Raw genomic sequence first — 15,654 nt, forward strand, 5'->3', positions numbered from 1 at the left:
TATCTTTTTTGCCTACCCGGTGGTGTAAAAGTTCATCATCCACGGATTTCCATACAAAACACCAGGGTTCTTAATTTTAAGCATAACATTATACATTAATGAAAAGTTTCTTATTTACTGTGCTTAATCCAGGGTGGCATCAACAAGGGGGATTTTCCCTCTTTACCAGAAAATTTCGGGGGCATTTCATCAGTTCATGTGTTCTACTTGTACCTCTAAGGTGTGACTGGCACATGGGGGCGAGGGAGTGGTCCTCCTTGACAATTAATTGGGGGTGCCAACATTTCAACAGAGGGGGAATCCCCTATCCCCCTGTCTAGATGTAACACTTTATAATTTAATATCATCTACATATCAAATTTATATCATTAATAATAGTGAATTATTGTAGTTTACCTCCTAAAAGCATAGAGGCTCTAAAAACTTCAGTTTTCTTTGTTCAAAATATCGTCAACATTACCACATTTTATCACTTTTAATTATAACTTATCATATTTAGGCCTAATCTCCCAGGAAAATGGCTTTTATGATATGAACACAAATTGCCCCAGAACACTCCTGACAATTCTCCTGAAAATACTAGAAATTCAAGTGACTGTGGGCTGTAAAAAGTGAATTTCAGCTCACTTTTCAGGATGTCCGGCCTTCGGCTGGGAGGGGGAACACCCTCTCCCGGACCCTCCCCCGACGATGACAGCTTTGTGGTCATGGCAGCTGCAAGCCGCCTACTTTTCCATTCTGGCCCCGACTTCAAAACTTAATGAAACCCCTGTGATGGTGTGCTGAAATGACAGGCTCTGTACTACCATTACCTGTTGAGGGCCGAGAAAGCTCATGCCTGGCTTTGCCATACAGCTTCATCCTCCCATTTCCCTCCATATGAATGTCTGTACTTGCAGGTGCTGTACAAGGTGATGAAAAATAAAAGGTGATGGATGTAAAGACACACGTACACATCATCACATGAAGACAAATGAACAAAGTCATTTTGTGAAGAGTTGGCATCAAAATGAAGTACATTTAGCTTTAATCCTTTCGCCCTGTTCCTTCTCTTACGATCCAACTTTACCATAGAAAACAATGGAATTGGTTCAAACCATGGAGGTGAAAGGGTTAAGACACAGTTTTGAGATTCAAGAACTCTGACAATGTTTAAATGTTGAAGAATCTGAGAGATACATCCATGCACATTACCCCCCCTCCAGTGACAGATGAACAGTAAAACCTCTTTAAACCAAACACCAAAGGGACTGAGAAAACTGTTCAGTTTACAGAGGTGTTTATAGAGGTTCCTTAAACATGGCATTCTGTGTAGAAGGGACTAGAAAAGGTGTTCGGTATAGACAGTTTTCCAGTTTAGACAGGGTTCGGTTTAGACAGGTGTCACTGTATAAAATTTATACCAATCTGTTCATATAATCTGTATTGTTTACACCCAATAATGATATACGCTGAAGTGAAACAGCATAAATTCCACCCTTTCACGACGAGATTCATCTGTTGCTATCTGATAAAACTGAAACTACTTGGTGTGCATAACATCTGCCACACTAATTAAAGGGCTAGCGACTCTAACTTTGGATGTTTTCTTGAACTTTTTTGTTTTTAATGCCAACTATACTTGTTCTACTCTCCAAAGTATATTGAGATACACAGTATTCAGCTTGTCAACTCAGCCTGTACGTGTGTAAACTGCATTGTTATTGTTGACAAGTGAATTCTGGTCCAGACAAGTATTCAAATGTAAACAATAACAGTGCATTTTACACATACCCATGTAGATCCTATGTTGACAAGTTAAATAGTGGGTGTTTCAACATGTTTTTTCGGAGTAGAACAAGAACTTGTAATTGACATGTAAAATAAAAAAATAACCAAAATATCAAGAAAAGTTAAGATTTACTGGCCCTTTAATGAATGGCACAGACTTAAGGTGGCTGGAAAGGCTATTTTTGCACCAATTCTTTTCTCAGAGTTAATGTCAAGTTTCAAGTGTTAGAATCAAGATATTTAGTTCAAATTTTCAGGATAACTCTCTTAGTTAATACTTTCTCCAAAGAATAAAAAATTGTATATTTGCAGCCATGATTTTGAAATATGACACCAGTAAATATTAAAATTTAATTGTTCATATTTTTTTTACATATTTGAATTTAATAATAATTAGATAGTATTAATATTACCAAATTAGTAATAAATATGTTGAAACTATCAATTGTAAGATTTGTACGGCAGGATTTGTAAACAAAATTTGTCTTTATGATTTTACATGGGTTTACATATCAAAAAATTATTAAAAATTCTTTCAAATTTCAAAATATGATTTTTCAAAAAGTACTTCAAATACAGGAAAATTATGCCATACATATCTTATCTGTAACCTTGTTAATAGGCTGTAAAAATTCCATGTCCATATCTCATTCCAAAGGTTGGATTAAGGTAGCTACATACCTTTTAGACACTTTCAGATTTTTATTTTTTTCTCAATTGAACACGTCCCAAACCCCAATAAAGTATACATTTTCTGAAAGCCCTGATATATAGCTATCTGACCAAGCACAGTACACGGTCATTATTTGCATAGGAGTCACGTGACAAGCGTTTTGCTGAAGCTTCCAAAAACCGGTTTTTCCCGCCTTATGCGAACACGCTGCAAGATTTCCGGTTGGAATTTCTTCATTGACAAGCCTTGACAATATCCTTCAAAACGGTGTCTGCGATTTTCTTTATATGCCTTCGTTTTTTTTTAATGCGCTCTTAAAGGTGTTAGATGAAGGTGCTTTTCAAGGAATTTTAATTATCACGCCATATAATTTGAATGGAGCCTCCGGGAAAAATCGTGAAAAAATCGTGAAACAATTTGTGAAGGGTAACCACCGCTTTTAACCGACTTGTTACTTCTCGAAAAGACTACCCACTCAGATGTCGGACGTTGTCGGCTGCACTTGGCTCTAGACGTTCAAGCCGTGCAACGAAACACACCGCCTCAGCCTTGCCATTCAGGAACATGGCCTCAAAATTTGATACCATTGTTCACCGACTTGGCGGCTGCGGTTAGGTGCGTGAACCGTTGTTCACCGACTTGTTACGCCTATGTTGTCCCTGTGAAGTTCGGCTAACGGCCGAGTCTAAAGGGAGTTGGCAGACCTGTGTTTGGTTTATACCGTAGTATGACCGACTCAGGTAGAGGTACCTGTCGGTATATTCCGAGTTTTACGCACTCGGGCGTCAATGACGGGTCGTCATCACCGCTGATGACGTAGACGTGCTGGCCACGTTATTTGAAGGAGCCATGTTTGCCCAACGGACGAGGCCGAGACAGCCGTTGACAATTTTGGCATCCTTCATCTTTGACCGCCTTAGTTGGGTAAGCCGCTCGGCAGGCGACGGTTATGACCTAAACAAGCCGCTGAAGCACTGTTCGTTGCCGTACAAGAACGAGACGGCCAGTCCATTACTGCTTAATGGGCGATCTGTCGGGTTGGCTTGTCACCGACTTGGATGACAATACGCCCTGCGCAGGCGTACTTAGAAGGGACATGAGGTTAAAGAGACGGTTTCCCACCCGTACTAAACATGGGCTTGGGCCAACGTCCTTGGGTGGCAGGTGCGCATGCCACGTACCCAGCTGGACGGAATGTCAAGTTGAGATGCTAATGACATTGACTATGTTATGCTAAGTGCTCGAGGGATTTGCATCGCAAATGAGTATTATTAGCATATCAAATGGTGCGGACAGGCAATTTACATGACGGGTAGGAATGTCAGCGCCGGTTGGTGGACTGATTGCCGTAGGTCCATTATAATAACAGGTGGATGCATATATTAACACCCCTGCGTCCAATCATGTCCAGGGCTTTGTTTCCCTGCGGCTTTAAAAGGAGGGACCTGCTAGTCTGTCGACACTGTTCCAGACATGAGCTTGACGGACCGCAAAAGTTTTCTGAAGGCGAGCAGACGACTGAAGCTCAAAGATGCAGAGTCTCCGGGCGGTAGTGGTAGCGATCGTTGTGATGTCCCTAGTAAACGTTCTAAGAAGTCGGGCAAGAAACGCTCCCGTAAGGCAAAGCCATCTCCGGCTGAAAACCCAGTGGTAAGCGTAAACGTAAGAGCGATCGTTCTGCCGATGAGGATGATGACGGGTCACCGGTTGCCAGTGGTTCTCACCCGGCTGCTCCGGGAGAGACTACTTCACCTGCAGAGACTACATCTGCTCTTGTGGGAGATACTTCACCTGCACAGACTACGTCTGCTGCTGCTAGTGAGACAGTGAGTAATGAGACGGCTGATGCCATTGGTTCTCCCCCGGCTGCTCCGGAGAGACACCACCTGTTGCTACTATGAGCCCTCATCCTGCGTCAGGAGAGGTTCCTGTGCCCAGTGCGAAAGAGCTTGAGTCCTCGTCATCAGCAGAGGCTGCCGAGCCCGCTCCTGCCATAGTTTCGTGTGCTGCGATGCGCTGTCTTTTTCCATTTTTTCGTGTGCTGCGATGTCCCCGCCGAAAAAGATAGTGCGGAGGGTTCGTTATCAGGATAGCCCACCTGATTTTGAGCCAGATATGATCCTTGATGCCGCTACGGACGAGTTCAGGCCCAGACGCCCAGACGACGGTGATATCACCGCTGAGTCCGACTCGGAGGTTGACGAGGATGCGGCAGAGGACGATGACTTTTATGACAGGCAGTATGTAGTTGAGGCAAGCTCTGACGACGATGATGACGTTGCTGCTGTGTTGGCGGAGGACGACACCCCTCCTGTCTGGCGTATGTTGGAGACTACCGATGCTAATATATTTGAGGAGACCGATTTTGACCATGAGAGAGGACCGACTTTCACCTTGCCCAGCCACGCCCGTGAGCTCGATTACTTTTTAAGTTTATTCCAGCTACACTGATCAGATTGGCCAAGGACGAGACTAATAAATACGCCAAATTCCACCAGCGACATATCGCTCGGAAAATAGATAAATACTGGCGTAACGCTGACTACCGAGAGGTGCAGGCGTTCATTGGCGTCTTAGTCTGTATGGGTATCGACCGTAAATCATCAGTGGAGGATTATTGGTCTAGCGATCCTTTCTGAGAAACCAGGGTATTTCTACTGTGATTACCCGCAGTCGCTTTCAGCAGCTTATGCGATACTTTCATCTGGCAGACCCAGAGAACGATCCACGTCGTGATCCTGATGAGGCACGCCGCCGACGTCGGTGTCAGGAGGATCCCCTGTATAAAATCAATCCATGGATGGAGCCCATAGTTGACCGGTGCGTAAATAATTATAAGATGGGTAGAGAGATCTCCATCGACGAGGGCATGGTGCGATTTAAGGGCCGTTCTAAATTTAAGCAGAGATTACCGCATAAGCCTGATCGAGACGGTTTCAAGATATGGCAGCTGTGCGACTCCACCACTGCATACATCGCTAACTTTGCACCGTACCTAGGTGTGAAATATCGGGATCGGACTGATGGGAGACGGCAGGAGCGAGGTGTGGTGAAAAGAATTACGATGGAGCTGGTCCAGCCATTCTGTGGATATAATCACAGCCTATTCTGTGATAGCCTGTTTAGCACGGTCGTTACTGCTAGAGAGCTGATGGAGACCGGGATCTACATGGTCGGGAGTTTTAACCGCCGTAATCGTCGCACCATGCCCCCTCAATTAATTCCGCCGGGTAAGAGGAAGCGCCTTCCTCTGTCTGTTGGGGATATGAAAGCCACGACCAGAATGGACTCTCGTCTTAACATCACTGCTTATCAGGATAGTAACGCTCAGGTGCTGATCTTGAATACGGTCTATCCACCCTTGGAGTGCGTGCCAGTGGGGGAGGGAGACGAGCGGCGACAAGTGCCTCTGTCGCTGTATAATTATCGCCGGTACATGGGAGGCGTCGACCGAGCCAACCAGAAGCGCAAGTACTTTCACACTGGGCGCAAGAACCACAGATGGTGGACATATCTGGCATGTTACCTGATTGATGTTGCCCTGGTAAATGCATATATATGCTTCAAGCATGTACACCCTGATAGTAAGCTGACCCATAAGATGTTTCATCTGCGTGTCGGGAAACAACTCATTGGCGGTTATTGTGGGCGATCGCAGCCCAGTGTGAGAGAGGTCGAGCCACTGTTTCTCTTGCCTCGTACATCAATCCACAAAATCAGCCGATGCACGTTGTCAGCCGTTTGGAGGGGCGGCAGAAATGCTGTAAAGTATGCAGCAGAGAGGGTAAGACCACTGCGAGCGGACGACTGTCTGAGACGTCCAAAGGATGTAGTCTGTGCGGGGTTCATCTTCACGAGGGCGAGTGTTTTGCGGCTTTTCATCATCGCATGATGCTACGAGGTAAGAGGAGCATTGGCGTGCAGATCTCTACTCACACAGCCCCGACGACACCCATCAGCAAGAGAACCCGACGTAAATAACGGACAGGGGACAGCTTCGCCTAACAGTGGCTTGACTGTATTCTGAACACGGACCATGATCACATTTTGAGCACGGTTGTGCCGTTTGTTTGTGCTTTACGATCCCGCTGATTGTAAATTGAAACACGGATTATTTTGTACAATACCCCGATTGTAATCTTTGTAACACGGACCATGCACTCGGACGTCGAGACAGACTCTGAGATTTATTATTCGGCATAATGTAAATTATTCCCGAATAAAATACTATCTATGGATCGCATATTTTCGTTTGTTTTGTTTAGACGGATTATTTTGTACAATTCCCCCTATTATAATTTTTGAAACACGGATCTGCCACCCCGATTGTAATTTTTGAAACACGGACCATGCACTCGGACGTCGAGACAGACTCCGAGATTTATTGTTCGGCATAATGTAAATTATTCCCGAATAAAATACTATCTATGATCGCATATTTTCGTTTGTTTTGTTTTTACCCCCACTTTCGTTTTTGGCAGATCCGTAAGGACGCTATAGTAATGGATGAACGTGCGTTGTATCACGTGGGAGGGGCACAGCCCAACGGAGGCTGTGCTCGTGCGACGTAGACGTTGTACCAACCATCTGTCGTTGGGGTTAGTGCATAGAGCAGTTGCACTGTCCAGAGCTAAGGTGGTACAAAACTGCACCTTAGTAACAACTGCACAACTAACCTGTTAGGAAACGGTAACACTAACGAGCTAAGTGTTCACTGAACTGGCCAAACTACGTACACGCCTTCCTTCAATGGCGGAACTATGTCGTTGACACTACGTCAAAGCAGACTGCAATGTGCGACTCTTCCAAGTCGTTCAAAGTACGTGGCCAAGTGACACAACCCAGGGGAAACAGGACAGGTTTGAGGGTGCTCCCGCACCCATAGCACTAACCCTGGGTCTTCTACTAACCCACGAGAGAGGTGACGTTTCCCCGGTGTGGCCGTGCGTGCCGGCGAACGAGCTTTACTTCCGCGAAAGTAAGCTAGAAAAGGGCATAAAAGTGCACGTCCCCCGAGGCAAACAACGCCCGTGACCTCGTCATTTTCTGGACACAACCTCATCAGCGGTTGCCCCTCTATACGGGCATGCAAAAATTTTTGAAGTCTAACACGTATATGGTCGGTAATCGTACCCCAAAAATGCGGTATTTTCCCGCCAAATGCCTGGCAGGAAAGCGTGCAGGAGAGCCTATCTTCTGTAGACACGGAAAAGGGGGCCGGTTTTGACCGACTTGGCAGGATAACGGACAGGGGCGCTCGGCAGGAAAAGGGTTAAAACTGACGCTCTAGCCTTTCCAACCACCTTAACCATTTGCTGTCTCTCATGGATATACATGTACTTTACCACATACTACTATTTTGTCATGCATCTTGACAACTATGAATTTTACTGACTTTGACCTAAGAGTGACAGTGAGTATGACACAGCAGTGTGTGTTACAGTGATCTCTCGGTTACCTTCATTTCGTATGCCGACTGTAAGTGACCTGAAAAGAGCAAGTGCAACGATAGTCTCATGAACAGACTGATCAAAAACTAAACTTACCTATGTATTTTGATGTGCCATCGTTGGACTTTCGTCTCTTATTTGGTATAACAACACGCTCGCTGACAATTTCTATATCACTGTCAGAAATAACAAACAACAAAAAAGAAAGATGAGTTGCTTTATCTTCACAGATTAAGAATGGCAATCAATAAAATTAATAAATTACAACACAATATCACATTATTATAATATGAATCAGTCATTTGATGTATTTTATCTATGAAGATTCTACAAGGAAATCAAGGGATTCCAGGAAACGTATATCACACAACTTGTTCATTTTCCTTTTATCTTTAATTTAGTGGCCTTGTGCAAACTGTTAACTTGATGATCATTTAGAGGATATAAGGTTTATGATAAGTACAGGTTGGCGTCTAGAGAGAGTTTAATAATAATATTGCTACATCTTTGCTCCTCAGTGCCACTATTATGGCATAGGGACCAAATTCTCTCTTTAAAACATTAAGAATAGTATTACAATAAAAAGGACAATAAGAGTTATATATAAAAATCACTGTCTTGACAAAATTTCTAGCCAGAACACTTGGCATAGTATTAAAATCTCAACTGCAATTTATTTGGTGTTATTTCATGTGTCATCCTGATTAAAAAAACAAGTTTACAACAAGATTTGAACTGTGCCATATAAAAAGCTGTTTTACATTTCCAAAACATGCATCATTACAAATATATGTGCTATTACATAAGTGACTTCAACCTATGCATGTTAGTAGGCGATAAGTTTACAGTGTGCGCTCTCAAGAGACACTTTATCTTCATGAGATACATGTAACTCCAACTTATCCCATAAAGATACTATGCCTCATTTTGGGGAAATGTTGTTAACTCACAAATTCTTCATCATTGTGAGCAAAAGGTAATCTTTATCACTCGCTAGAGCTCATTTACAATCTTCTGGGTGAGTGAGCAAGCTAGCAACTACCGGTAGGTCACTTTATCACTCTTGACTGCTGTTTTCAAAGAAGAGCAATATAATGATAATGAAAGGGTAAGCGGAGCAAAACTATTTTCATTTAATATCAACTCTTTGAGCATCACAATCAATTTTTGTCGCCTTAATTATATTAATAAAAATTTTTTAAGATTTTTGCCAAAATTTTGATAAAAAATTATAGCAAATGAAATGTGATGTCCCTTTGGTCCAAAATTATCAAAAAAATTACAGAAAAATTCATAAAAATCGGTAAAATGTTGCACAAAAATTTTGGTGGGAAAAAAATTACAGTACTCAAAGGGTTAATATCCTTTGGTGTTGATCATTTGTTTCTGAGGAGTAAATAGAAGTTAATATTTCTGTGAAGTTAACAGAGACAAGGCCACTTGGTATCAATATGAGCAAAACGTGTGTGGGGGAAAAAAGGCCTAGATTTTGGGGTGTTTTTCCTACTTTGGTGAATTCAGCCAAATCCTTGCCATACACTCACTGTAGTGTTCCAAACAAACAGTTCATAATGTGTAGGCACAACCTGAATGATTCACAATGCTTGTATCACACTTATAAAATCAATACATTTTCAGTGTTTAGCAGCCTCAAGTTAACGACTGTAAAAATGTATGTGCTAACAAAAGACAGGAAATAGTTCTGCACGAGAAAAAACAATAAACTGTTTGTGGTAACTGCATAAGAAAATAGTGTTGTGAAGAAAAAGAAGAGAAAATCACATGTGTCACTGAATTAAGCTGCAGTGTACAACTGAATGGGTTGTGTTTGTTCCAAGCTGGCTTGCAGACTTTTCCAAAGAACAGTCACAGTGATCATTTCTAAAACCTGGCAAAATTTGAAAAATAATCATCACTCAATCATCAGCTGTAATTTATGCTAAATCTTCTTCGACCATTCTGGATGATAAAAGTGAATGAATAAAGACTACAGGTACATGTAAGTAAATGTATGCCATCTTTTTGTCTTGTGTTTGTTTGTTTCACGTCTTTTGATTAACCTTTATAAAAAGATAAGTACGTATTTTTAGCAAAGTTTCGTAGTACAGCATTTCAGCTTGGAAGTGCTTTCATGCAGAGTTGTTGTGTTGCCTGGCTGACTGGATGAGACTTTAACTGCTGTACATGAAAGATCATCATGTACGAGTGTGATATTTATTATTTTGTCAGATTGGCAAATCATGTAAAATTAGCCTATGGCTGGGAGACAAAGCAGACTACCAGATGTCTTCTGAGGATCAAATGTATGTACTTATTTTCGGAAATGGTCGTCCACTTGGACTACCACAAAAACGTCAATTTCGAGCCTTGTGCTGTAAAGTATATTTTGCCTCTTTGCATATACCTTAAGTGTTTTCTCTGCATGTTCATTGAAAGGGGCACTTTCTGCCCAATTCATCAAAATTAGGGGGCAGACTTGACATTTTAGGGGGGCAGTCACTTTGTTATTGATTTTGCCTTCCCGGGAAGCGCTTCCTTGATATCATTACAATCGTCACCCAGTTCAGTTGCATTGTCTATGTCGCATGCAGCACCTGTACTAACATTGACATCATGATATTTGTCAGCTTGTGATGTGCTCAGCTGCTCTCCATCTTCTGTCGATTTGTCAACCTCAGAATTTGACGTATTTGTTCCCTTGGCTTTGACACAATTCTGACAGAATTAGCGGGTTTAAATCCGATCAAACGATTGTGTTGCATTGCGATACGCGTGCCTACCCAATGCTACAGCTAGAATTTTCCCAAATTCCATCATTGATACACACCGTTCCCTACACGATGCGCTTGGTTCACCCTCTTATGTGGACGTTTACGTGTCTTTGCTTGCCATGCTTAGTGCGCAATTTCTGCGCTGTCAGCAAATTTTTCAGGGCAGACATTGACTCAAAATGCGCAATTTGCCCAATCCCGCAGTCAAGAGAAAACCCTGTGCCTTTACTTCGAAATTGGGCTAAGGCCCCAGCATTTAAAATCAAGCTATCTATCTTGCAAAGGCAGTGAGATTTGTAGCTTGGTATCAGCAGTTTTGCTAAATATACTATAGCAGTGATCTGATCAAAACATAACTACATGTACTACCTGAAAAGGTGATAGCTTGGCCATTATGCAATGTTGCAGTTCAGTAACTTAGTTCGACTATAGGCCATGTAAAAAGTCTTTAATTAATGGTACATGCATATTTTTTGTACCCGCTAGTCTACAGTTGAGCTTAAAATGTTCCTAAACTCAGTGCTCATACGTACCCAATATACTGGCAATATAGACATGTATGATCATCAGGTATACATTACCATACAGCCAGTATTGTGAAGCGCCTGTATCTTGGACGACATCTCACTAATATTGCTTCAGTATCGGGTAATCTTAGCAATACAACATTAGTTTTCCTGATTTTTCCTCGTGGCGAATAGGAAGGCTACATGAAATCGAACCGTGGAACGAAAAACCTCCATGGGAACAAGATGTACAGTCGTTTACAGTTATTCTGCCCTATATGACATTGACACCATTATTGTCGTCGCTTCCCGGAAGTCCTGTGAACAGTGAACGCGGGTATTCCAAGGTGTTCAATATTCAGTTCTTTCTATGTGTTAATATTTAAAGGGACCCTATGGGAGACGTTTAAGACGTCAGGTGAGAACTCTAACAATTATAATAAAACAGAAAGCTTCGTCTGTAGTTAATATTCTTGGATCAAATGCATTTTTTGGAAAATTTGTATCTGCGCTATTTTCAGAACTAGAGCACACACATTGATTACCTGTCGCTGTCTGTGTTCCTTGGTCGCTTCAACTGCCTAGTTTGGTTATTTTCTTGACCTTCACCGAGCAGAAATCTCTTAAATTTGGTGAGTGCGTTCGCAAGAGATGAAAACATCGCCGAACTGCGACCGTACCGGGTTAATTCAGGCAAATAGTGACAAGGCCATGTGAGAACATCACACTTTTGAAAACCAATATGGCGGGCTTTATGGTAAAATAATGCATCGCTAGAGGGCGCCCGTTAGAAGAACCTGTTTATCATCTTGAAGCTCAACTGTAAAAAAAAAATCCTGAAGCTCTCTTCTTTGTAGTTTAATGACTAATTTTTTTTCAGACAAGCTGCTTTGTAATTCTGTTCGTTCGCTCAACACATTCACAGTTAAGCAGATTTCTTTTATTAGCCACTTTTTGGAATAAATTGATCTTTTAAAAAAATTGAAGCAAAAGATGGGATGGGCGAGGGGGTCGGGGGATTGTTCAAATCGTAGCAAGAAAGGCAGTTGCAAAGGCAGCTTCTAGTTTTCCTTTCAAAGTGCATTTTTATTCAAAATGTCTCAATATGTTTACATGTAAATCATCTGGGTTTCAATTTCACACAATTGGCCAGCTGGCTGCAGTCTTCCTTCTCTCTGCTCCCAAAGTAAACTCCCCGCTTGACCTCAGAGGCTTGAAACTTCCTAAGGCCGAAAAAAAATTAGTGCTGTTCCGTTAACCCGACGTACCCTATTTTTCACCCGCCGACCCTACACTTTTTAGAGCTACGTAAACATGGAAGTAAAAAGGGAAGAAAAAAAATCACGCGTTCATTACTTGGCATTTGATTTTTGCTTGAACGAGGATATCTTTTATGCTTTTCTCCTTTTATATGTATGATACATTTTTCTGAAAATGTTGTGGCCAGTGTTTGACCGCCCTGGATCGGGACAGCACTATTTATTTATTTATTTTTTGGCCTAATTACAAAACCACCACTGCCAATGTTCCCTTCACTAAGTTTTTCCAACTGTCCTTTACCTGACACAAGATATGCTCTTCCCATTGCCATATCCTTAAAAACAACAGAATCATCCTCATCCCTCCGAGAATCTTTATCATCCTCTCAGCAAAAGTATAATACCCCCCCCCCCGCGTATGATACAAAAATGCGTAGTTCCCCGTTATTTTCCCGCCCAATGATACCAGGAAGCAAAATTCTCGCATGTTAACCAGCTATACGTTCCATCGATGTGGTGAGTGGCGTAACCCATAACTACAGCCTTGCTATGCAGAGCTAGTTTTATGTGAACAAATCACTAAATTTATTCAAAGGAAAGTTCCTCTGAACACATCTACAGGCAGACAGTCAAATTTAGAGTGTGAGAGCCTAATAGCGACAGGAATAGAGGGAGGGGAGGAGTTTTATCCAAAATAAAGAAAATACACAAGTCCGTTCCGCTACTCCCAAAGACGTCTTCAATAGCATTCCGTCTGTGCTTGTTTACGCTGAAGTGTCGGTATGCTGAGTGAATTCAATGGTTTATTTTACCATGCCAAGGCATTTCGCTCAGCTTTATATGAAATCTGTGCATGGAGTAGTGAGAAATGTTGTGTACAAATTCAGGACATAACTGCATACAACTTCAGTCTTATTACATGTCTATATACAGTCAGAGAGACAGTGACATCACGAATGAAGTTGAGCCGGGTTTGTACAGAAGTGGATGATCGTGGTTGCTATAAACATAATAAGCTTGACAATGTTAGTTCCTAAAATATTGAGACAGAAGGCCGAATTATAATACTTTTATTTAAACAACTCGGATAAGTTGACAATCTTGTATCTGACACCTTGAAATTCAATGTACAACATTTCAGGTGTTTGGTAAACAAGATGAATTGAACGAACTATTAGACTGCTGCACAGGAAGTTGAATTCATCAAAATAGACGATGGACGAAAATTCGCAAAATTTCTTGAGCGTTTACTTTACCGGGGACGACATTGATGTGAAGTTAGTCGCCAATTCCATATATGGTGAAAGAGGTCCGCTATGTTTGTTCGTAAAATGACAGGTACAACTCCACAATGTTGGCGGCGCACTTCCTTTGCGTGGTTACCCGACTGAAAAATCAGTGAGTTGCTATAGATAAGAAGAAAGGAAGCAAACCTTGAATTTTAAAATAATGCCGATCTATGTTTGTGTCCCATTGCCAATCTCACAGTATTCCACACCGCAGTTTGCAGGTTTGGTAGAGTAGCAATCAGCGTTCATTAGTACAGAGTGTTATTTCTGGTGTATGGATAGCCTTTCCTTTTAAAGGGACAATAAGTCGGCCATTTTTCATGATTTTGTTGGATACAAGATACTACTTATGTTGTTTGACATGTTGAAAGATACTGAATGAATCGGTGACCATGCATATATTCAACCCCGATTTTGGACACGATACATGAAACCATCGCGAAAATGAATTACTGGTCATGACCATCAATTCTTTTTCGCGATGGTTTCATTGAATTTGTCTACAACCAGGATTGAATATATGCATGGTCACCCATTTATTCAGTATCTTTCAACATGTCTAACAATATAAGTAGTATCTTGCATCAAACAAAATTCATGAAAAAATGGCCGACTTTTTCATTCTTGAAACTGGGTTGAATATATTAGTGACAAGTCTCGCAGCGAGACTCAAGATGCAGAATGCTATCTCTAGTTTCTCAAGTAATGCAAAATTGACATAAACAATACCTGAAAACAGCGACTGTGTGCCTCTGGGAATGGCCTGTCGATTTGCACTTTAATGAATGATATACGCTATGCGTATAGGCGCTACAGCGACCAGTGTTAAAGAATGTTACAGTGATTTTAGTTGCAAGATAAAGCCAAGATTTTCCTCTATGAGAGTTGCAAACCTAGATTAACCGCAAAAAGCGCTGCTGGATCTTGAAAAGTTAAGACATTTCAATGCATTTACGTATCATCTGGTTGGAGGTAAAACGTTCGGATGTCCTTTTAATCATGATGGCGAGAATTCTTTATCTCTCCTTTCCACACTTAATCTCCCACTCTCAACACTGTACTGCGCCGTTGAGGGGTGGTTTGCAACTCTCTTTGCATGCTTTGGTGCCATAATTATTTTATATAAAGGAATGAAGTCGTTTTTATCACCTTTTTGTGATATCAGGAAAACATGTAATACTTGCATATAGCCACCAAGTGTACAAAATGACGGCGACACATAACTGCTTAAATGTCAAAAATGACCCTTTACTGAATGTTAACAGATGAGTTTGTTAATCAACTCTGTTTTTTTTCTATTCTGACTTGCTTTGATGAGACTAATACATGTAAACATTGGCACGATGTAAGGGAAAGCTCTCTCTCTCTCTCTCTCTCTCTCTCTCTCTCTCTCTCTCTCTCTCTCTCTCTCTCTCTCTCTCTCCTATATGTAACAGTGTATGTTCAGCCATGCATAGTGAGAGTTTCCAATGATGCACTGAACTTGATTTTTTTGATACACGCCGTAAAGTGTTTCACGAAATGTTAATCATATCTGGCTGCAAGTTGAGTTCAATTTTTGCACTGTTGACCAGCGTTTCAGCATGTTTCAAGTAGTCAACACAAACAACCTTTCGTATCGAAACACAATTCATAAAAAAGCTCAAAAAGAGCGAATTTGTCCCTATAATCTTTTAATTCTGAGCTCTCATTGTTCCCTAGGCCTGCATTATTTTTTCTGCTTGTCTAGCCTCTGCCTCTGTTAATTAGGACACTAAATAGAATAAATTTTGATTCATTATTATGATTATGATAATTTATATAAGCCTATATCGTCATGGTAATCAAAAAGCCTAGGTGACTGGAAACAGTTGTTCGTGGAATGTGGTGGGTCATTTCAAGTGTCTTTGTGTGTTGTTAATTCCCTCGATCGCTTGTCTCCGAATTTATCGCTTAT

The 15,654-nt window shown here is 41.5% G+C and overlaps 1 protein-coding gene across 3 annotated transcripts in view; it reads right to left on the minus strand.

Moving 5' to 3' along the window:
- Window positions 1-11,931, minus strand: part of LOC139140098 (sentrin-specific protease 1-like) — a 34,157-nt gene extending 22,226 nt beyond the window's left edge. Inside the window, exons 1-4 of one of the 3 annotated variants that reach the window (XM_070709118.1) lie at window positions 11,716-11,856; window positions 8,844-8,963; window positions 7,990-8,069; window positions 813-902 (exon numbers count right to left, since the gene is read on the minus strand). In XM_070709118.1, coding sequence (XP_070565219.1) covers window positions 813-902; window positions 7,990-8,069; window positions 8,844-8,857 — 184 coding nt within the window. In that variant the 5' untranslated portion in view covers window positions 8,858-8,963; window positions 11,716-11,856. Of the gene's footprint in view, window positions 1-812; window positions 903-7,989; window positions 8,070-8,843; window positions 8,964-11,715 lie in introns of all 3 variants that reach the window. The other 2 variants (XM_070709119.1, XM_070709117.1) reach the window with 2 other exon arrangements.
- Between the last annotated feature and the right edge of the window lie 3,723 nt (window positions 11,932-15,654).

Source organism: Ptychodera flava, chromosome 9, assembly GCF_041260155.1.
Source record: "Ptychodera flava strain L36383 chromosome 9, AS_Pfla_20210202, whole genome shotgun sequence".
NCBI classification, from domain to species: domain Eukaryota; kingdom Metazoa; phylum Hemichordata; class Enteropneusta; family Ptychoderidae; genus Ptychodera; species Ptychodera flava.